Raw genomic sequence first — 22,972 nt, 5'->3', positions numbered from 1 at the left:
ACCCTGAGGACAACAAAACATGTCTATCCATCTACTCAACTAGGCCATACCCTGAGGAGAAAAAAAACATGTCTATCCATCTACTCAACCAGACCATACCCTGAGGAGAACAAAACATGTCTACCCACCTACTCAACCAGACCATCCTCTGAGGTGAACAAAACATGTCTACCCATCTACTCAACCAGACCATACCCTGAGGAGAACAAAACATGTCTATCCATCTACTCAACCAGACCATACCCTGAGGAGAACAAAACATGTCTATAAATCTACTCAACCAGACCATCCTCTGAGGTGAACAAAACATGTCTACCCATCTACTCAATCAGACCATACCCTGAGGACAACAAAACATGTCTATCCATCTACTCAACCAGACCATGCCCTGAGGAGAACAAAACATGTCTACCCATCTACTCAACCAGACCATGCCCTGAGGAGAACAAAACATGTCTACCCATCTACTCAACCAGACCATCCTCTGAGGTGAACAAAACATGTCTACCCATCTACTCAACCAGACCATACCCTGAGGACAACAAAACATGTCTATCCATCTACTCAACCAGACCATACCCTGAGGACAACAAAACATGTCTATCCATCTACTCAACGACACCATCCTCTGAGGTGAACAAAACATGTCTATCCATCTACTCAACCAGACCATACCCTGAGGAGAACAAAACATGTCTACCCATCTACTCAACGACACCATCCTCTGAGGTGAACAAAACATGTCTACCCATCTATTCAACCAGACTATCGTCTGAGGAAAATAAAACAAGCCTATCCATCTACTCAGCCAAGTCATACTCTGAGGAGAACAAAACATGTCTATCCATCTACTCAACTAGACCATTCTCAGAGGAGGATAACATGTGTCTACCTATCTACTCTATTAGACTGTCCTCTAAGTAGCATAAAAGAGCTCCCACCTCAACCGAAGGATTGACTTGAGGAGGATGACAAGTGCCTAATCACCCTAAACCATACCCCAATAAACATGTCTACCCATCTATCCAACCTGAGCATCTCCTACAGAGGATAAAATGCATATACTTGGCCTGAATCATCTCCGGAGGGGATTAAAATATGTCTACCCATCTACCCTACTGGCCTGCCCCATCCCCAGTGGAAGATCACATGAATGGGAGTCAACATGGTACCACCTAATGGATCTGCACTGATTGGCTGCTGTAGCTCAGGGGTGAGGAGTTGGGGCTGAAAAGAAGTGTCATGTGACCCATCTTAGTGCTGCTGATTGGCTGAGAGGGCTTATAAAGGGAGGGGGAAGATGTGATGAGCTTTTTCCACCTTTAGGAGCCCGAGGTAATGGGCGCTGTTGTCCCCTCTCAAGCCCAGTGTAACCAAGTTAGTTTGTTCCCTGTGACATGGAGATTATAGAGAATAAACATGGCCGTTGTGAGCCCTGTGGTCTCCCTGGTTTATGGATTGCGTGATGATATATGTGGTGATTACCTGGACAGGGTTCGGTCCCGCAGATCATCTCACCAGAGACACACGTGCTGGAGACAGATACAAGAACATGGCTGAATGTCCAGTGGACATGACACCGCACCACAGAGACACGATGAGCACTGACCAGTTATTACAGGTGTCCAGCGTCCTGTTCTCCCCTGGCAGCAGCAGCTCCCTCTGGTGGTAGCAAAAACACTCAGTGCGGGGGACACAGCTGTTGTTCTGCAGAAAGAAGCCCTCCGGACAGTAGCAGCCCTCATAGCAGTTAGAGGCGCACTCCACGTCCCCAGCCTGGTCCAGGCACAGACGTGGACAGGCCCCTCCCCCTCTGCGGCACTCCTCCGTGGTCTGGTAGATCATGTTGGATGGGCACAAGTCTGAAGAACAGGAGAAATCTGAACAAGACCTGACAAAAGGACCAAAGTCTCAGCAGTGTCAAGTCATGTTACCATCTGTGCGGACCTGGACGATGGAGAGTTGCACCAGTAAAACAGCGGTTACTCCGGTGGACCCCTGAGACTGTAATGGGGTCCACTGGGTGTCCGCCATATTCACACCCAATGGAGACTCATATGCAGATGTGAACTAGCCTCAAATGGAAAGTTCTGCAGCTTAATAGACTTTGTCCAGGACTCAACACATTCATGACCTCTGCTTGCTGTCACTGAATGGAGACGATCAAGGCTTATATCTAGAGGTTAAAAACTCATTGCAATCTAATTCACAGCTGAGGATTTGTCACAACTAGACACCCCTCTGTGAGCTATGACCCCCTCCGCTGTCAGTGATGGAGAAACCCCTGATGTCCTCAGCTGCTCACCTCTACAGGGGTGTGTGTTACATTCCCTGGTCTGGATCTGGGGCCCCTGGCATTCAGGGCCCCCATGAAGTGGCACTGGCTTGGAGCACGAGCGGTTCCGGGTTTGGATTCCAGAGTCACAGGTGGCTGTACATTCTGTCCAGGAGCTCCAGGAGGACCAAGCGCCGACCACTGAGCAATGAGATATACAGTGTGAGATATATACAGTATATACAGATCAGGACAGGGACATGTAAGTGTACAGGAGACACAGGTCATGGTGTGATAATCAGAGCTGATGTCACACTTACCAGGACAGGGCGATGTGTCGCATGTCTCCTCCTGCACAGATTCTCCTACGCAGACTGTCGCTGAGTTGTTACAGTGCCGGAACCTTCTCCGCAGTCCTGTATGTTCTACATCATAGAAGCAGGTCCTGGAACACGAGGTCCAGGCCGTCCACTCACTCCAGAACACGTCTGTCTCTGCCATGGGAGATACCCCCAAATCAGTATAATGTGCTGGTGACCGCGCAACCTCCAGAACATTATAGACTTTAGTATAATGTTCCTGGCCCCTGCGTCCAATCAGACACTCCTACTGCTACATAGGCCCACCCCTGCCTAAACCCCAATAGTTACATAGACAAAAAATAGGAATAATTGGATTCCCCCACTTGGGTTGTCCCATCCCCCTTCACTCTAGGTAGGTCTCATCAGTAGGGTTGAGCCGATCTTGAGATTTCAGGACCGTTTTTAAAATCCGATTTTCGATCATTTTCCAGCCGATCCCGATCATGAAATTTGCTCGATCGCCAATCGGGATCTGATCTTTCCCGATCGCTCAACCCCAGTTACTTTATGTTTATGGAGTAGGGTTGAGCCGATCTTGAGATTTCAGGACCGTTTTTAAAATCAGATTTTCAATCATTTTCCAGCTGATCGTGAAATTTGCTCGTCCGACGATCGGGATCCAATCTTTCCCGATCGCTCAATCCTACTCACCAGTATAATGTAAGGATAAGGAACATGCCATGGGGTAGATACAGGAGAAGCTCAGGTATAATACCACATTTATAATGTCCTCACCATTGTCACAGGGGGTGTAGCACTCTCTCACTTCCCGGGTGTCGCCTTGGCATGGATCACCGCCATTAGAGCTGGGTGGGTTGGTCGGAGACCTGAAGGGATTGAAACAAGTCCAAGACTTGGACAACTCCATTGTATAATGGGATGTGGAGTATGATCAGAGGGTCCCAGACACATGCACTGTACCTGAATCTTTCCTGTACTCCGCTCCCACATGTCTGGTCACATGGAGTCCAGTGAGACCACGCGGACCATCCGCAGTCCACAGCACAGGCCGAGCTGTCACATGTCACCTTCCCATCCTGACAATGGCTGGAGAGATGAATAATGAGCAAGGTTAGAGATACAGGATGGAAAAAATAATAAGGTGGGATGAAGGGTTAATCAGACAGACGCAAGTCGTGGCATTTAGTGCTTGTAAATACCCCCATAATGGTCAAGCTAGGGCAGTTACTCCCACTGGTCCTCACCACACACTGCAGTCATCATGACTGGACACCTCCCCTGGAAGCTGAGATACGTGCTCCATACTACAACGACACTCACTGACGTTCACACATTGACCATCCTGGAGGAATCGCCCCGGGGGACAGCGACAACCTGTAAGATAACATGGTGGCAAGATTTGTGTGATACATTATACATCACTTGTTATCTAGACATCAGTGGTGGAAGGTCTGTGGTCAGCAGCCATTGCCAGGCCACTACAACATGGCTCACAGACCACATTTGGGCAGACAGCTGCTACTGCCATGAGGTTGAGGTTGGTGCCCACCTTCCATACAGTCACTGTTACACAGGGTCTCACTATTCAGGCCACGACAGGTCAGGGGACACGGCTCCATCTGGTGGGATTCACAGTCTCCAGGGCCAAGATAAATCATCTCAGGTCCACAATCTGCCAACACAAGGTGGGGTCATGTCACTGGATGACCTCACATGACTACACAACCATACCAGCCATCGATAACACTACCTACAGATGTTCCTGACTGTCTTCTTACCTTCTGAGTCTTCACAAGGCTGTAAATTACAAGACTCAGTCTGCACAGGCTCACCAAAACACTGAAGGCCCCCATTTTTGGGTGGAGGATCTTCACACTTCCTTCTTCTGGAGCGGGTTCCTCCTTGACATTCTGCGTCACACATAGACCACTCTCCCCAATGGGACCAGGCTCCGTTCACTGAGGGAGCATAAACATACCATCTGTAGATCCATCTCATCATGCGCACATGTGTGTATTAATGTTCAGCTGCTCACTTTCATCATATCTATATACATATAACTCTGTAATGGGGTATACAGTATCCACGTCCCATCACCAGTGGTGAACAATCTGCCACTCTTCCTTACGCTTATATCTACATTTGCTCCTTATCTACAATATGATCTTCCTCACCTGGACAAGCCTTCACAAAGCAACTTTTACTGTCAAACTGGGTTCCAGCACAATGTCCTCCTGGCAGACGTTCCCTGATCACATCTCTGCGGCGGAACATCACTCCAAGTGCACAGGAACGACTACAGTCACTCCATGATGTCCACGGGGACAGAATACAATCCACTGTAAGAACAGAAGAAGACCTAATAAGAAGACCTAGGCCATGGAAGTTAGTTCAACAGAGAGGTCTGGTCCAAACTGAGATCCGAGAGGCCTAAAAGAAGACCCACAGAATGACCTGCGTCTTGGAGAGCTCCACTCTTCTTGGCACAGTCTTAGATTCTCCTCAGGGTCTAGAGGGTCTCCATATAGTGTAAAAATTATATAAGTGACATGTTGAGTCATCCATGTCCACCAATCCCTATAAGGATGAAGATTCTCAACCGTGGTATGGTGGAACAAAACGTCAACATCTACTGTCAGACCAAGCTCATCCTCAGACATAGAGACTCGGAGAGAGAAAGGGATGATCCAGATCTCACATTATCAGATGCCTTGTCCCTATAGAATATATAATCCTCAAACAATGACTACGTTATGTACATGAACACTATTCCTAGGATGTGTTGCCTCCTCAGGTGTCTTGTCCTATTGAACATTTCTACATATAGACAGTTCTCCTGCTCTACTTGCTGGACCAGTGGAGATCAGACTTGGTCACCTACCACATCCGTCCTCATCAGAGCCATCTGCACAGTCCCTCTGGAGGTCACATCGTCTCTCCATGGAGATGCACTCTCCTGAACCACATTGGAATTGTCTGGAGGAGCACACATTGGGGCCCGGGCTGGGACCATACCACGAGGGTGTAAAGGTAGACACCATGGATGAGGTACCTGCGAGACAACAAGCAGACATGATGAAGATCAGGTACGTTATGGAATCCAGGAAGAGCACTGAGAACGGAGGGAGGGTCACCCACCACAGAGGCGCTCATCAGAGCCATCGGCACAGTCGTCCTGTCCATCACACACCTCGGATCCATTGATGCAGCCGTAGAGGGAACAAGCAAACTGACCCAAACCACAAGATGTCCTCGGGGTGTCAGTGGTCAGGTCCATCAGGAAAGTGCTGCTGGTTCCTACAATAAACAATAACATGACAGGTCAGCAGCTATGGAGCCAGGCCCTGGAGACACCTCCTCCTCTGCCTCAATCGGGGGCCGCAGAGCAAATACAACGAGATACATCTTCTTACAATAACTAGACCTCCTACTACTTCATGTATCTGATCTGGAGCTGTATCAGGTCTTACACTCCAGTCACATCCATGCCTTCCTGGTAGTTCTCAGTCGCCCCTCAGAGTTGCCCTCGGCTGGTCCAAAGTGTGAACAGAACAAGCTCCTTAGTACAAGTGGACCAAGGTGTGTGTCAGCAGAACGCTTAGAAAGTGCCAACCAGAACAGGACATTTCAGAACATCTACCTGAAAGCTTTGCACAGCTGTGAAACAGTCTAGAACTTTCCGACCGTTAATCTAGAACAGGACTTTATACAAACCTTCATAAGTATAAATGGCATGATGTCCTTCACGACCCCCCTCCTCTGGGCCCCCTTCTGGTGGAACCTCGACAGGCTCCTTCCAAATAACCACAGTGCCAGAACCAGGTTTCACGCTAGAATGATGTCCATCTGGTACAACAAAGACATCGGGCCTCGGCCCAGTCTCCCCAACACCTCTAGAAGCCGTTCTCAGTGTAGGGGTAAGGGTGCTTGGGGTTTCCACTTCATGATGTGATAAGGGGGATGTTGTTGGACCTGACTGATCATATGGAGAGGACCAGGCTTGATTTGATGTAGACAACCTTTCTCCAAAACTTTGTCTAGAGTCTATGTCTGTTGATGGTTCTTTGGTCACTGGGCCACCAGACCTACCCGGTGTTTTCCCTGAAAGACTCAAGCTCTCCACTGATAGACCTGGGTGGTTGGTCCTTACCCCAGGCGTAGGAGATATGACACTCTCACCACCAGATGATGTTGTGTGATATAAAATATCTTCACTAGGTCCGGGAGCTCTTGTGAGAGATGGTCTTATTCCTGTCACTGGTTCTATACTTTTTGAGGAAATGTCATCTACATTGATGCCCAATGACCATGTGTCCTTACCGGAAGGAGAAGTGGCCAGTCCAGGAATGCCGGTTTGGTATTCATTGGGGCGAAGTGCAGGACTTCCGGAGATACCCCCTCTTCTTGATGTAACTGCAGTCATTGTTGGACGGCTGCTCCCTGTATTTGCAGTCACTGCAGGTGGAGGAATCGTTCCAACAGGTCCCAAGGAGCCAGGGGACACCAGGGAAGGCTGTGGACTCCTGGAGGCAGATTCCAGTGTAGGCTCAGGTCTTTCTAGGACTTGGGTTCCAGGTTTACCACTTACTTGATGCTCTTCTTGTAAGCCGGATTGAGCTGTATCTGCTGGGGTTGTCTTCTGCTCTTGGTTTGCACTGATTATACCTGGATTTCCAGTTGGCTGGGATTGATAATATATTCCCGGTTCTCCGATATATGCTGGGACTGGTGAGTGCTCACCGCTGGGAGATGCTGAAAGGTCCATCGGCGTGGTGGGTAACTCTGTGAGGAAGACAACACATGAGTACATTGTGGGGGAAGGGGGGGATTATTCTTTATTTGTGCAACCCAATGGCTAATAAGGTTAAAGAAACGGGGGCCAGGAGTCCTCAGGAGAACTGCCATTATGCCCAAAATAAGACAGAACTTACCAGGAGCGGCCGTCTCCAACCCCAGGGGAACAACACCTGGCATGAAGAGACAGACAATAAGATCACAACAGTAGCTCCTCTCCCTCGCATTATATTCATTCTCAGCATTAGGTCCATACTATGAAGTGCTCAGGAACCTTTATCTGATAAGAACTCTGGGCCCATGTCAGAGGGATGTCAGAGGCCTAGGGTCTTCTTCTCTACTGATACCCGACATAACAATGACATCTTACCACATCCTTCCTCATCAGAGAAGTCCCGGCAGTCAGCTTTCCCATTACACAGGGTCATGGAGGCGTTCACGCACTCGCCACTGCGACACTCAAACTCTCCCGGCCGGCAGTGAGTTGGCTTTGCCTCTCCAGGGAGGATAAAAGTGACTGTGCCAGAGCGGCTCGTGACCGGGGGCCCTGTGGGCTCTGCTAAAGGATAAGAGCATAGTCAAGACTACAGACACATGACAGATGCCCAGTATAATGACCCACAATGCACTGCAATGACTTTGAGCCATCAGAGGGAGCATGGGCCAATGGACATGGACTATTACCTGCTGTGAACCATATTTCTCGGCCGCCAGCATTGTTGGGCTGAGGTTCCTTGGGCGAGGATGATTCTGGGGGCACATACTATAACACCCCCTAAGAAATAGACCAGTAACCTTCTGCTGGACAACTATTGTGTTTGAGTATGGGCCCAACAGAGGATCCGCTGGTACCCTGGTGGACTAGACCAATACTGGTCGCCAATGTGTCAATTGAAGGAAATTGGAGCCTACTGTATACTATCAGCTGTTGCCTCTGTCCTGCTCTCCATTAAAGATGACGCCCAAGACCAGTGTCGTAAGCTTCTCCATAGACTCACCATAAGAGCATCCGATGATCTCGCTACGCAGGTAAATGGCCTTGTGATACTCCATAGGAAGAACACGAAGAAAGCGAGTCAGCAAGACACCAGTCAGCTCCCGTCTCACCGCGGTGTTACTGTCAGTGTTGGCGTCAAAAATCTGTTCCAAGAAAAGAGAACACACACAGGAGGAGACTAAAGTCTGAGACTAGAATAATCCAAGGGTGCAGGAGAAGACTGAGGACTCGGAGCAGCCGCTCCAGGGTGAGATGAATAGTCAGATGAGGTCCACGGCTGGTGGTCTTACCTGTGGATCCTGGGAGTCGCCTCCTCTCCTGGTGTAGTTGTGAAATACAATCCCGTCATTGCTGTACATCAGACGATACTTGGTGACGTATCCTCCAGACTGCCGCCCGCCCTGAGTGACCACAGCGGAGATGAAGGTGGGCTGCAGGAAGTCTACTTGGAAGAAGGGATATTTGTCTGAGTCCAGAGGGTGCCACCCGGGGACAATGTTCAGGCTGTGGAGATATAAGTGTAGATAATCGTCCCTTAGTGTGATCTCCATCTGTCTCTAGAGCCCCGGCAATGCCCCCAGTTCTCCTCCACCACATATGATGTGAATATAACAAGGCACTGACATGTTCGGCACAATATTCAGACGTCCGGCATCTGGTGGATTATTCTCCTGGTAAGAGGATGCACTCAACTGCTTGTAATGGACGCGGCCATCTTCCAAACCCAAGGGACCCTCGCATGGCCCTGCAGAAGACAACATTGCTCAATGTAGGTACATATGAAGAACAGAGAAATTTCCTCCATTATTTATATCCGGGCCCTCCGGTCCTACCCTCACAAATAGTCAAACACTACATCAAACCCAGTGGAGATATTTGAGTTTCTTGCTCACATTGCCCTTCATCTGTTGGTAGATGAACATGATTTAGATATTTACCGGGTGGAGCCGATATCTCTCTTCCTGGAATCCTGGACTGATCAGTTCCTGATGGTCCCTGTAATATACAATACAGATATTAGAGCATGACATGGCACACGGAGACGTCTATGAGCTTCTCATGAGGAGAGACCTTGATGGTGGAGAATCTGTAACACTAGAATCATCTCTCACATCCACAGACTGGTCTATTCTAGCAATGGGCGAAGATTAGGAAAGACTGGACCTGGCTGACTTGGAGGTCTATACTGGGAGCACTGGGATAGCCAAGGTCTATCCATAACTGTGATGTGAGCAGCTCTGCAGAAAGTCATGGAGTCTCTCATATGACGTCATGACTGACCTGCGTTGTATCAGGTATTCTAGGTCCAGATGGTGGGGTGGGAATTCCGGTCCAAGGAAGACTGTCTGTTCCAGATGAGCTGACACTGAGCTTGTCCTCATCTTTACCACTGAAGAATAATGAGGCAGAATGTAAGAACATAAGTCAGATCCCATTTACCACCCAACAATTGACCTGGACCTTCGCTTCTCACCTCCATGCGGTGTTGGTGGGGCTAGTGGTGCTGCGAGCCCAGGAGACACATCCAATCTCATCAGCCCCATCTGAACAGTCCAGGTGGCCATCACATCTCTGAGATACCTCAATGCAGTTCCCAGAGGTTTTGCAGTAAAATTGGGAGCGTTGGCAGCCCCACTTGGCTGGAGACAGAGGGGATGGAGCAGTGCCTGCATGGCCAGGGTGGGAGAGGATGGTAAGGGTCTATCATCTCCAATAGTTATATTGGTGCATCATTACCTATTATTAGTCATGGTCTGCTGCTAGAATAGAAAATGTCCAATGCTTTTCTAATGGTAAATAAACATGAAAGAAAACAGAGGAATCTGGAGGAGACAGAGAGGCCCAGAGAGACAGAGGAGCCTGGAGGAGACAGAGGAGCCTAGAGGAGACAGAGGAGCCTGGAGGAGACTGAGGAATCTGGAGGAGACAGAGGAGCCTGGAGGAGACAGAGGAGCCTGGAGGAAACAGAGGAGCCTGGAGGAAACAGAGGAATCTGGAGGAGACAGAGGAGCCTGGAGGAGACAGAGGAATCTGGAGGGGACAGAGGAGCCTGGAGGAGACAGAGGAGCTTGGAGTAGATAGAGGAAATCTGGAGGAGACAATGAAGACTGGAGGAGACAGAGGAGCCTAGAGGAAACAGAGGAATCTGGAGGAGACAGAGGAATTTGGAGTAAACAGAGGAATCTGGAGGAGACAGAGGAGCCTGGAGGAGACAGAGGAATCTGGAGGAAACAGAGGAATCTGGAGGAGATAGAGGATCCTGGAGGGGACAGAGGAGCCTGGAGGAGACAATGAAGCCTGGAGGAGACAGAGGAATATGGAGGAGACAGTGAAGCCTGGAGGAGACAGAGGAATCTGGAGGAGACAATGAAGCCTGGAGGAGACAGAGGAGCCTGGAGGAGACAGTGAAGCCTGGGGGAGACAGAGGAATCTGGAGGAGACAGAGGAGCCTGGAGGAGACAGATGAATCTGGAGGAGACAATGAAGCCTGGAGGACACAATGAAGCCTGGAGGAGACAATGAAGCCTGGAGGAGATGGAGGAATATGGAGGAGACAGAGGAATTTGGAGAAAACAGAGGAATATGGAGGAGACAGATGAATCTGGAGGAGACAATGAAGCCTGGAGGAGACAGAGGAATATGGAGGAGACAATGAAGCCTGGAGGAGACAGAGGAATCTGGAGGAGACAATGAAGCCTGGAGGAGACAGAGGAATATGGAGGAGACAGTGAAGCCTGGAGGAGACAGAGGAGCCTGGAGGAGACAGTGGAGCCTAGAGGAGACAGAGGAGCCTGGAGGAGACAGAGGAATCTGGAGGAGACAATGAAGCCTGGAGGAGACAGAGGAGCCTGGAGGAGACAGTGAAGCCTGGGGGAGACAGAGGAATCTGGAGGAGACAGAGGAGCCTGGAGGAGACAGATGAATCTGGAGGAGACAATGAAGCCTGGAGGACACAATGAAGCCTGGAGGAGACAATGAAGCCTGGAGGAGATGGAGGAATATGGAGGAGACAGAGGAATCTGGAGAAAACAGAGGAATATGGAGGAGACAGAGGAGCCTGGAGGAGACAGATGAATCTGGAGGAGACAATGAAGCCTGGAGGAGACAATGAAGCCTGGAGGAGACGGAGGAGCCTGGAGGAGACAGAGGAATCTGGAGGGAACACAAGAGTCTAGAGCAGGACATATGGGTCTGAAGGAGGACAAAGGAGTCTGGAGGGGACAAAGGTGTCTGGAGGAGACAATAGAGTCTGGAGGAGGGCTGAGGGGTTTGAAGTTAACAATTCACAAGGACAATCCTTTACCAACCCTACCCTTCCCCAGAGATTCAAGTTACAATGATGTTACCACAATAAATTTCATCAGATTGGTCTCCACAGTCATTGATTCCATTACATACAACTCCGTGAGATCCAGCAGGGACACAACGACCATTGTGACACTGGAACTGCCCCGTCTGGCAATGGTCACCTGAGTGCATGGGTGCGGTAGGTCTAACTGACACTGTATTGGAAGAATAGGGGGTCAGTTATATTAAAGGCTCACGTGACCCATCAAGGCCCAGTCTTAGATTTACCTTCTCCACAGCCCAGGAGTTCAACTCGCATGAATATTCTATTATGATAGTCCTGAGGGAGGACACGGACGTACTGCGCGGGGATCATCGCTTCAAAGCTTGTAGCAACTGGTGTGGCGCCATCAAAGTTACCCGAGAAAACCTACATGGAGGAGGAATGGAAGTCACTGAGGGAGAATGAGCCCCTGTATGGTGTCTGCAGTGACAATAGCTCAGACTGGGGTAGGTTCTCCATCATGTTGTGCCTTCTTACATCCAACCTCTGCACTTATTGATATTAGACATACACATGTCTAATTAGTCATCACCAATATGGCAGCTCTATATAGTTAAAGGGGTTGTACATGGATGCTTGATTCCAAAAACAGGGGTAATGGGTGCAGTGGAGGAGCTGGGTACTGGAGGTGACGTGTGTTGTGAGGGACATGGAGACTTTGAGGGTGATGGGCACTGGGGGAGTGCCATGTTGGAGCAAATTTCCTTGCCCATCACACACACCTTGGTCTTCTGCTGGCCGTTACTCCTTATCTCCGTGTAGTTGTACCAGATCTTCTGGTCTACGCTGAACTGTATTTCATATCTGGTGACGTAGAAGTCAGAGGAACCGGCACCTTGTGTCACAATCCCTGCAATAGACAAGACGTCACAGTCTAATAGGACAACATAATCCGGGGCCCGATTTCATCCTGGACCAGCTCTCATATCATACAACCACATGGAAATGTGCAATGCACAGCCAACAAACATGTCACAGGTCACACGAGCCGCCTGCCGCTGGGATCAAAGACGCTTTGTAGATGAAACCCAATAACACCAGAGCTCCCTCCCCAAAAACTGCCCTAAAAACCCAGAATACCTGGTACATAGTACAACTAAAGAAGCCCTGCAGAGCGTAGAACATCACACCCCACAGCCACAGGAACATACAAGCTTCATACAGTGGCTTGCAAAAGTCTTCACACCCTTGAACTTTGTCGCATTTTGTCACAACCTCAAACTTAAATGTATTTTATTGAGATTTTCAGTGATGACCAACACAAAGTAGCAGAAGATTGTGAAACGGAAGGAAAATGATACAAGATTATCGGCATTGTAATCCAATAAAAATCTGACAAGTGTGACGTGCAAAAGTCTTCAGCCCCTTGTACTCTGATAACCCTAAATAAAATCCAGTGCACACAATTGCCTTTAGTAGTCACTGAATGAGTTAATAGATTAGTCTGGCTGTGTGTAATGTCGTCTCAGTATATATATATATATATATATATATATATATATATATATATGTACCTGTTCTGTGAAGGCCTCAGTGGTTTGTTAGAGAACACTAGTGAACAAACAGCATCATGAAGACCAAGGAACTCACCAGACAGCTCAGAGATAGCATTATGGAGAAATGTAAAGCAGGGTCAGAATATAAGAACATCTCCCAAGGAGCCCTGTACAATCCATCATCCAAACATGGAGAAAGTACCAAGACATGACCGCCCACCTAAACAGATGACTGACAAGGAGAGCGCTGGTCAGAGAAGAGGCCCATGGTCAGTGCGGAGAAGTCGCAGAAATCCTCAGATACAGGAGAATCTGTCCACAGGACAACTAGAGGTCACTGCGCACCCCACAAATCTGACCATCTATATGGAAGAGCGGCAAGAAGCGGCAAGAAGGAAACCATTGTCATAGGAAGACATAAGAAGGGGCGTCTGCAGGTTATGGCCACAAGACATATAGGGGGACCCCGCAAACATGTAGGAAAAGGTGACCTGAAACCTCCAGCCCGAGCCCCAGGGAATGGTTTAGATCACAGAATATTCCGGGGTTAGAATGGCCCAAAGTCCAGACCCAAATCCCATTAAAATTACTGATGACAGACGCTCCATCCATTCTGTATAGGTTGGGACTACCTTAGTCTTCCAAATTCCAATAGTGGATAGCGCTGTTCACTTGAAGAAGGGGTTAACTCCGAAACACAAGTGCGTTGGGATCTGTCTTTTTGAAGAGGACTCTTCTATAGGACATCCCTGGAAGTTCATCTTTGTCTCGGCCTATACAGATCTGCATCACGCTGGAATTGTAGCCAAAGGCGACTCTACAAAGTATTGCTATAGGGGGCTGAAGACTTTTGCACGTCACACATGTCAGGTGTTTATTGGATTACAATGTGATAACCTTCTATCATTTCTCTTCCACTTCACAATTATCTGATACTTTGTGTTGTCTCAGAAAATCTCAAGAAAATACATTTAAGTTGGTGGTTGTGACAAAATGTGACAAAGTTCAGGGGTGTGAAGACTTTTACAAGGCGCTGTATATCATTCCAGGGATGGATCTTACATCAACCAATGTCCATACAGAATCCTGGGGGTCGGGAGTAGGTCACACACCTGTAAGGTTCCAGAGCCTGTTCAGGTCGATCTGAAGGTGCGGAGCTCTGGCCGGAGGGTGGGGGTAATCGTCCTCCTGGGGACTCCATCCCTGAAGCTCCACCGCTGGAGAGATCTGGTTGAGCTGGGCCGCATACGCTGGGTGCTCCACCAGTTGTGATGAGGCAGTGAAGCTACTGGGGGGCAGATGTGAGATCTTCAGGGGCGTGTAACATTCACCTGCAAAGAGTGGGAGGAGTCAGACCTTATTATCATACTGCCCTCTAGAGCCCTGGTCAGACATGTGAGGTGGTCAGGTACAGAGGGGTCTTAGTAGTCCATGTACCAAATCCCAGGCCATCTGCCCAATATCATGCATCAGATGGGAAAAGCAAAACGTGCAAAGGATCCAAAATGGAGAGACCATAATATAACGGATGACATGGGGCAGTTCTACTTACCTCCGACTGCAGGTGCGGGGTAGCTTACGAGGGCCAGGAGGGTCGCACCGCCGGGCAGAGACGTAGGACTCAGGGTGGTGGATTCAGTGACATTAGGTGCTGAGGAGACAAAAGAATCTGGGATGTGACCCTGTGATAATGTGGAAGGATCAGGAGATCTCACACAGGAAGGCGAGCCGTGACCAAGAGGACTCCTAGACCTGGGGTGGTGGCTACTATGGGGAAGACGTGTAGTATGGGAGTGATGGGTACTATGGAGTGATGGCTACTATGGGATGATGGGTACTATGGGATGATGGGTACTATGGGATGATGGGTACTATGGGGCGATGATACTATGGGGATGACATGTACTATGGGGTGATGGGTATAGTAGGGATGACATGTCCCATGGAGATTGATGGATACTATGAGGTGTATAAGTGTAGGAGTATCATTAGACCTGAGATGATGTATACAATGGGGGATATGGCTGCTCAGGGGACCGATGGGATCTATGGGGGTACTGGGTAGTTTGGATAGATGAGTTGGAGGCATCTTGATCCTCAGATCTAACACCTTCAGATACACGTGAGGTGCGAGACTCCACAGAGATCATGTACATGTCCAACGAGGTCCGTGGTGTCTGGGATCCAATACTTTGAGACCCTACAGAAACCAGGGAAATAAATATGTGGTAGAAAGAACCCGATAAAATAGTGACATCATAGACTGACCTGACTCAGAGCAGAAGCAACAAGTGTCCCCGGATCCCTGGACCAGAAGCTGCCCCTGGAGAAGATGGAAAGATGTGAGGACTGTCCTGACCTATGAAGGGTCCTCGGCCACTCAGGTCATGAGACTCACCTCAGGGCAGCCCTGGTTGGTGAACTGGCAGAAGTGGGAGCACTGGACGGTGAGATTGGGCAGACACTGGCACACTTGGCACTCCCCAGATTTCCAGCGCTCTCCGATGCTGTGCGTCTTCCCATGATAAGCACAAGCCTCGCATGGAGGAGTCTGACACCTGAGGACCAAGAGAGGATGAGACCAGAGGAGAACTTGTGGACACTGACCACCAGGGCCATGCAGTATACAGGACAGGTTACTAGTAATGGAGATTACGGTGTCCCCTGTGTCAGGTGGCTGCCTGTAAAGGAGGTTTCACTAACTCAGAGAAGACCAGGAGAACATCTACAGATCTGGAGACTGGTGTAATGTGGTGCAAGGTATCCAGAGACCCCAGGCCAAGAATATGGAGGTTTTATGAGAGGTAGGATAAGACTGAGATGACAGATCTATCATAGTGGACAATACCCAGCAGTGAAACAGTCAATTCTATGGGGTGGAGAATAGGCTAATGGGTGACTTGAGGCGTCCATCGATATATGATGGGTCTGAGGCACCTTGTGATGACTTGTGGTTAGGTCTCTTACCTGCGCGCCTTGCGGTAGATTCCCCGGCACTGCTTCCCATTACCGTGCTTGCTGGGATTATTAGGACTACGAAAAGACCACTGTATACTCTGCACCCCACATGGACCCAGACAGTCACCCCATGGGGACCACGCGGACCAGCCACAGTGCACTGAAAACACAGACACCAATCAGAACAATGACAGTCCTGGGGTCCTAGTCACCGACCACTACATACAGGGTACTAGTCACTGACCACTACATACAGGACACTAGTCACTGGCCACTACATACAGGGCACTAGTCACTGACCACTACATACAGGGTACTAGTCACTGACCACTACATACAGGGCACTAGTCACTGACCACTACATACAGGGCACTAGTCACTGACCACTACATACAGGGTACTAGTCACTGGCCACTACATACAGGGCACTAGTCACTGACCACTACATACAGGGCACTAGTCACTGACCACTACATACAGGGCACTAGTCACTGGCCACTACATACAGGGCACTAGTCACTGGCCACTACATACAGGGCACTAGTCACTGACCACTACATACAGGGCACTAGTCACTGACCACTACATACAGGGTACTAGTCACTGACCACTACATACAGGGCACTAGTCACTGACCACTACATACAGGGTACTAGTCACTGACCACTACATACAGGGCACTAGTCACTGACCACTACATACAGGGTACTAGTCACTGACCACTACATACAGGGCACTAGTCACTGACCACTACATACAGGGCACTAGTCACTGACCACTACATACAGGGCACTAGTCACTGGCCACTACATACAGGGCACTAGTCACTGGCCACTACATACAGGGCACTAGTCACTGACCACTACATACAGGGTACTAGTCACTGACCACTACATACAGGGTACTAGTCACTGACCACTACATACAGGGCACTAGTCACTGACCACTACATACAGGGTACTAGTCACTGACCACTACATACAGGGCACTAGTCACTGGCCACTACATACAGGGCACTAGTCACTGGCCACTACATACAGGGCACTAGTCACTGACCACTACATACAGGGTACTAGTCACTGACCACTACATACAGGGCACTAGTCACTGGCCACTACATACAGGGCACTAGTCACTGACCACTACATACAGGGTACTAGTCACTGACCACTACATACAGGGCACTAGTCACTGGCAGGGTTCTTGTTACTGACCGTTACATTCCGGGTTTTGCCGGCATTGCTTCATTTGTCCATCTTGGCAGGTGCAGATCTGACAATTGGCTTTAACCAGCTGCCCGGGCCAGTAGGTGACCCCGTCCACCTCACATGGACACTCCGCCGGCCGCACACAGTGATTCAAGCTATCCAGTAAATACCCCTCTGGACACCAGCAACCTAACCAGGTACAGAAAGAGTTAATGAAATATATTGGCCCTGACCTGACACAGGTAGACAGTACAGAATCAGACCCCCCCACCCCCACCCCACTCTTACCGGAGACACAGGACTGATCCTTTGGGCAGGCCCTATTACTGGTCAGGTCAGAGCAGCCCATTGGACACGGGGCGCAGGTTTTATATTCCAGGTCTGGTGGACAAGATGGAGGCTGAGGGCAGCCGTCCTGGTGGCACAGATCTGAAGAGAAGCAAAAGGGGGCCCATGAATAAGATCCCCGCGCCTGCGAGTCGTCCTCATGGGATGGTGGTCAGATCCTCACTCCATAGCCACTGCCATTAGTTATGTACCTGGAGCAAACAGACTTTGTGCGCCATATACATGCAAGTTACATACTGACAAATAAGACGCCATTGTCCTGCTGTTCATCCTCATGGATGGTTCCTGTTCCATCAATCTTACCAATCTCCAGAGAGGAAGCAGAAGATCCTGGAAGATCAGAGCACTGGCGCCCACCGTTCTGTGGAGGTCTACACTCCCTGCGCCGAATCACCAGACCGCTGCAGTCCTGGGTGCAGTTTGACCACCTTGTCCATGGAGTCCATGAACCATCAACTAGTGAGACAAAATCATGTCAAACTAGCATCAAAGTAACACAATCTAGGAGATGTGAGTGTCCTGCCTGGCCATACTTCTATCACTGAGGATCTAGGAGATGTGAGTGTCCTGCCTGGCCATACTTCTATCTAGGAGATGTGAGTGTCCTGCCTGGCCATACTTCTATCTAGGAGATGTGAGTGTCCTGCCTGGCCATACTTCTATCTAGGAGATGTGAGTGTCCTGCCTGGCCATACTTCTATCACTGAGGATCTAGGAGACGTGAGTGTCCTGCCTGGCCATACTTCTATCACTGAGGATCTAGGAGATGTGAGTGTCCTGCCTGGCCATACTTCTATCTAGGAGATGTGAGTGTCCTGCCTGGCCATACTTCTATCACTGAGGATCTAGGAGATGTGAGTGTCCTGCCTGGCCATACTTCTATCACTGAGGATCTAGGAGATGTGAGTGTCCTGCCTGGCCATACTTCTATCACTGAGGATCTAGGAGACGTGAGTGTCCTGCCTGGCCATACTTCTATCACTGAGGATCTAGGAGATGTGAGTGTCCTGCCTGGCCATACTTCTATCTAGGAGATGTGAGTGTCCTGCCTGGCCATACTTCTATCACTGAGGATCTAGGAGACGTGAGTGTCCTGCCTGGCCATACTTCTATCTAGGAGATGTGAGTGTCCTGCCTGGCCATACTTCTATCACTGAGGATCTAGGAGACGTGAGTGTCCTGCCTGGCCATACTTCTATCACTGAGGATCTAGGAGATGTGAGTGTCCTGCCTGGCCATACTTCTATCTAGGAGATGTGAGTGTCCTGCCTGGCCATACTTCTATCACTGAGGATCTAGGAGACGTGAGTGTCCTGCCTGGCCATACTTCTATCACTGAGGATCTAGGAGACGTGAGTGTCCTGCCTGGCCATACTTCTATCTAGGAGATGTGAGTGTCCTGCCTGGCCATACTTCTATCTAGGAGATGTGAGTGTCCTGCCTGGCCATACTTCTATCACTGAGGATCTAGGAGATGTGAGTGTCCTGCCTGGCCATACTTCTATCTAGGAGATGTGAGTGTCCTGCCTGGCCATACTTCTATCACTGAGGATCTAGGAGATGTGAGTGTCCTGCCTGGCCATACTTCTATCACTGAGGATCTAGGAGATGTGAGTGTCCTGCCTGGCCATACTTCTATCACTGAGGATCTAGGAGACGTGAGTGTCCTGCCTGGCCATACTTCTATCTAGGAGATGTGAGTGTCCTGCCTGGCCATACTTCTATCACTGAGGATCTAGGAGATGTGAGTGTCCTGCCTGGCCATACTTCTATCTAGGAGATGTGAGTGTCCTGCCTGGCCATACTTCTATCACTGAGGATCTAGGAGATGTGAGTGTCCTGCCTGGCCATACTTCTATCTAGGAGATGTGAGTGTCCTGCCTGGCCATACTTCTATCTAGGAGATGTGAGTGTCCTGCCTGGCCATACTTCTATCACTGAGGATCTAGGAGATGTGAGTGTCCTGCCTGGCCATACTTCTATCACTGAGGATCTAGGAGACGTGAGTGTCCTGCCTGGCCATACTTCTATCACTGAGGATCTAGGAGACGTGAGTGTCCTGCCTGGCCATACTTCTATCACTGAGGATCTAGGAGACGTGAGTGTCCTGCCTGGCCATACTTCTATCACTGAGGATCTAGGAGACGTGAGTGTCCTGCCTGGACATACTTCTATCACTGAGGATCTAGGAGATGTGAGTGTCCTGCCTGGCCATACTTCTATCACTGAGGATCTAGGAGATGTGAGTGTTCTGCCTGGCCTTACTTCCATCACTAAGGATCTGGGAGATGTGGCCCTCGAGGTCCTACTGATACTGAGGTGACAGGTCCTTACCTGGGCAGGACATGGAGAAACACTGCTGAGCCTCACTCTCTGCTCCTCGGCATTGTCTCAGGATATCACTGGACGGGTTGCTGCATACACGTCGTCTACTCTGCAAACCAGTTCCACAAGATTGACTGCAGTCACTCCAGGGCCCCCATGGACTCCAGAACCCACAATCCTTCTCATCAGAGGCCACAGAGATCAAAGATTCATCCTCACAGTCAGGGATCCCATTGCAGACCTGAAGACATAGGACAGAATACCCCATAATTGGAGAGATTCAGAATATCAGGGCGAAAAGCCTCACGCCCCCCGTCTCACACCTCAGACCTCAGACATGTGTCATACCTCAGGCCTCACACCTCACGTCTAACATACCTGTTTAAACATCAGGCAATGGCCACCTGAGCACATGTATTCTGGGCAGCCCTCTGGAGATGTCTGGTTGGGAGAAGCTGGAGTCACCAGACTCTTCTCTATAAGAGAAAATAATGTACGTAAATCGGAGGAGACGTAATGCTGCCCTCGGTCAGACTGATGGGGACATTTTGATCAGTTATGATATGGATAGAACTATTACAACTACAACCACAGACCATGGGGGGGCCGAGTCTGTTTCCAGGCACAAGCCGGACTCTCATGTGGGCCCTGCTCATGGTCTTCGGAGGTTCCTTCACCATTTCTGGATTGGTTTATGCTTTTACCGCCAACCACAGACACAGGACCGCAGCTGACTGGAAGTAACTGAGAAGAAGCCACCAGTAATGAACCATCCAGCTAAGGGGTCAGATATTATTGGGGCCCCCACAAGGAAGGAGCCAATACTGACAGTCTCTTCCTAGTAAGAATAACATCTTTGTAGGAATAATCTTCAGTCTATGTGTCCGGGTCTCCTCGTAGAGATGTCTATAAACTTCTATACAAGCGCCGCCCGATCCATCCCACCATGGGTGCCCTCTGATGTCACGATCAGACTCCATTAAACCTACAGGCCAAGCCCCTGAACCAACACAGATACCCCACATATACTCAGTCGGTGTCTTACCACATGACCTCTCATCTTCCCCCTGTGGACAATTTGGGAAGCCATCACAGACCAGGGAGATGTTCACACACATCCTGTTGGCGCAGATGAAGTGCCCGGGACAGGGGGGGATCTGTGCAGAACCTGAGAACATGAAGTATAGAAAATGATTATACAATGACTATGAGAGCTTCAGGGTCAGAGAAGAATGACACCCGCCATGTCACAGAGTATTAGATACCATACTGAGATAATGCCCCTCTGCTGCGTATTCTACAACCATTTACAGCGAGGATGGGGGATACAGAGGAGGGTCCTGGTGGACTGTCAGAGCTGTGTTGTGTGCACTGAGCCAATCAGATCTTCCTGCTGCTCCTCTTCCCCTCTCACAGCATGTGTCACAGAGACAGAGAGGCTGCAGCTGCATCCCCCTCCTCCCGGTGGTGATGCAGCAGGTGTGGACCTCTAGTAATTATAATCTAGTATATATTATACTTGTAGTATATGATGGTGAAGTGCTGGGGCTCTTACCGCAGTTGTCCATACTTTCATCTGATTGGTCACGGCATTGGGGAGCTCCATCGCACAACTGACTATAGGCAATGCACTCTCTGCTCAGGGGGCATCTGAAGTGGTCCAGGTCACATGTTCTGTTACAGTCCTGCTCATCGCTTGCGTCCATACAGTCCACCTCATTATCACACAGCCAGCCGCGGGGTCTGCACTCACCACTGCCACACTGGAATTCGTAACGGCTGCACCCTCTGCTACCTGGCACCGTGTCTGAAGTAGGGAGGTACAACCAATGATAAAAATCAGTAGTGACAGAACTAGAAGAAACAGGAATCTAGAGGGGATATCTTCTACACCTAGACCAGTGACAGTGACAAGGGGACGTCCTCTACACCTAGACCAGTGACAGTGACAAGGGGATGTCCTCAACACCTAGACCGGTGACAGTGACAAGGAGACGTCCTCTACACCTAGGCCAGTGACAGTGACAAGGAGACGTCCTCTACACCTAGACCAGTGACAAGGGGACGTCCTCTACACCTAGACCAGTGACAAGAAGATGTCCTCTACACCTAGACCAGTGACAAGAAGATGTCCTCTACACCTAGACCAGTGACAGTGACAAGGGGACGTCCTCTACACCTAGGCCAGTGACAGTGACAAGGAGACGTCCTCTACACCTAGACCAGTGACAGTGACAAGGGGACGTCCTCTACACCTAGGCCAGTGACAGTGACAAGGGGACGTCCTCTACACCTAGACCAGTGACAGTGACAAGGGGACGTCCTCTACACCTAGACCGGTGACAGTGACAAGGGGACGTCCTCTACACCTAGACCGGTAACAGTGACAAGGGGACGTCCTCTACACCTAGGCCAGTGACAGTGACAAGGAGACGTCCTCTACACCTAGACCAGTGACAGTGACAAGGGGACGTCCTCTACACCTAGGCCAGTGACAGTGACAAGGGGACGTCCTCTACACCTAGACCAGTGACAGTGACAAGGGGACGTCCTCTACACCTAGACCGGTGACAGTGACAAGGGGACGTCCTCTACACCTAGACCGGTAACAGTGACAAGGGGACGTCCTCTACACCTGTGACAGTGACAAGGGGATGTCCTCAACACCTAGACCGGTAACAGTGACAAGGGGACGTCCTCTACACCTGTGACAGTGACAAGGGGATGTCCTCTACACCTAGACCGGTGACAGTGACAAGGAGACGTCCTCTACACCTAGACCGGTAACAGTGACAAGGGGACGTCCTCTACACCTGTGACAGTGACAAGGGGACGTCCTCAACACCTAGACCGGTAACAGTGACAAGGGGATGTCCTCAACACCTAGACCGGTGAC

General features: G+C 49.7%; 1 protein-coding gene across 1 annotated transcript in view; it reads right to left on the bottom strand.

Moving 5' to 3' along the window:
• Window positions 1-22,972, bottom strand: part of LOC142187219 (SCO-spondin-like) — a 120,558-nt gene that overhangs the window by 65,809 nt on the left and 31,777 nt on the right. Inside the window, exons 31-66 of the mRNA XM_075261474.1 lie at window positions 21,632-21,867; window positions 21,122-21,244; window positions 20,455-20,552; window positions 20,086-20,317; window positions 18,055-18,207; window positions 17,692-17,832; window positions 17,410-17,592; window positions 16,205-16,355; window positions 15,636-15,795; window positions 15,506-15,560; window positions 14,790-14,888; window positions 14,350-14,568; window positions 12,464-12,591; window positions 11,966-12,107; window positions 11,737-11,892; window positions 9,864-10,056; window positions 9,671-9,779; window positions 9,328-9,385; window positions 9,014-9,134; window positions 8,680-8,893; window positions 8,391-8,532; window positions 7,715-7,951; window positions 6,772-7,380; window positions 6,313-6,720; window positions 5,737-5,895; window positions 5,480-5,650; window positions 4,773-4,937; window positions 4,377-4,556; window positions 4,148-4,270; window positions 3,843-3,972; window positions 3,559-3,684; window positions 3,373-3,464; window positions 2,596-2,769; window positions 2,306-2,476; window positions 1,610-1,862; window positions 1,486-1,532 (exon numbers count right to left, since the gene is read on the bottom strand). Coding sequence (XP_075117575.1) covers window positions 1,486-1,532; window positions 1,610-1,862; window positions 2,306-2,476; window positions 2,596-2,769; window positions 3,373-3,464; window positions 3,559-3,684; window positions 3,843-3,972; window positions 4,148-4,270; window positions 4,377-4,556; window positions 4,773-4,937; window positions 5,480-5,650; window positions 5,737-5,895; window positions 6,313-6,720; window positions 6,772-7,380; window positions 7,715-7,951; window positions 8,391-8,532; window positions 8,680-8,893; window positions 9,014-9,134; window positions 9,328-9,385; window positions 9,671-9,779; window positions 9,864-10,056; window positions 11,737-11,892; window positions 11,966-12,107; window positions 12,464-12,591; window positions 14,350-14,568; window positions 14,790-14,888; window positions 15,506-15,560; window positions 15,636-15,795; window positions 16,205-16,355; window positions 17,410-17,592; window positions 17,692-17,832; window positions 18,055-18,207; window positions 20,086-20,317; window positions 20,455-20,552; window positions 21,122-21,244; window positions 21,632-21,867 — 6,158 coding nt within the window. The remainder of the gene's footprint in view (window positions 1-1,485; window positions 1,533-1,609; window positions 1,863-2,305; window positions 2,477-2,595; window positions 2,770-3,372; window positions 3,465-3,558; window positions 3,685-3,842; window positions 3,973-4,147; window positions 4,271-4,376; window positions 4,557-4,772; window positions 4,938-5,479; window positions 5,651-5,736; window positions 5,896-6,312; window positions 6,721-6,771; window positions 7,381-7,714; window positions 7,952-8,390; window positions 8,533-8,679; window positions 8,894-9,013; window positions 9,135-9,327; window positions 9,386-9,670; window positions 9,780-9,863; window positions 10,057-11,736; window positions 11,893-11,965; window positions 12,108-12,463; window positions 12,592-14,349; window positions 14,569-14,789; window positions 14,889-15,505; window positions 15,561-15,635; window positions 15,796-16,204; window positions 16,356-17,409; window positions 17,593-17,691; window positions 17,833-18,054; window positions 18,208-20,085; window positions 20,318-20,454; window positions 20,553-21,121; window positions 21,245-21,631; window positions 21,868-22,972) is intronic.

Source organism: Leptodactylus fuscus, unplaced genomic scaffold (assembly GCF_031893055.1).
Source record: "Leptodactylus fuscus isolate aLepFus1 unplaced genomic scaffold, aLepFus1.hap2 HAP2_SCAFFOLD_143, whole genome shotgun sequence".
Classification (NCBI taxonomy): domain Eukaryota; kingdom Metazoa; phylum Chordata; class Amphibia; order Anura; family Leptodactylidae; genus Leptodactylus; species Leptodactylus fuscus.
The sequence above is the reverse complement of the archived record's forward strand: the minus strand, read 5'-3'. Positions and strand labels throughout refer to the sequence as shown.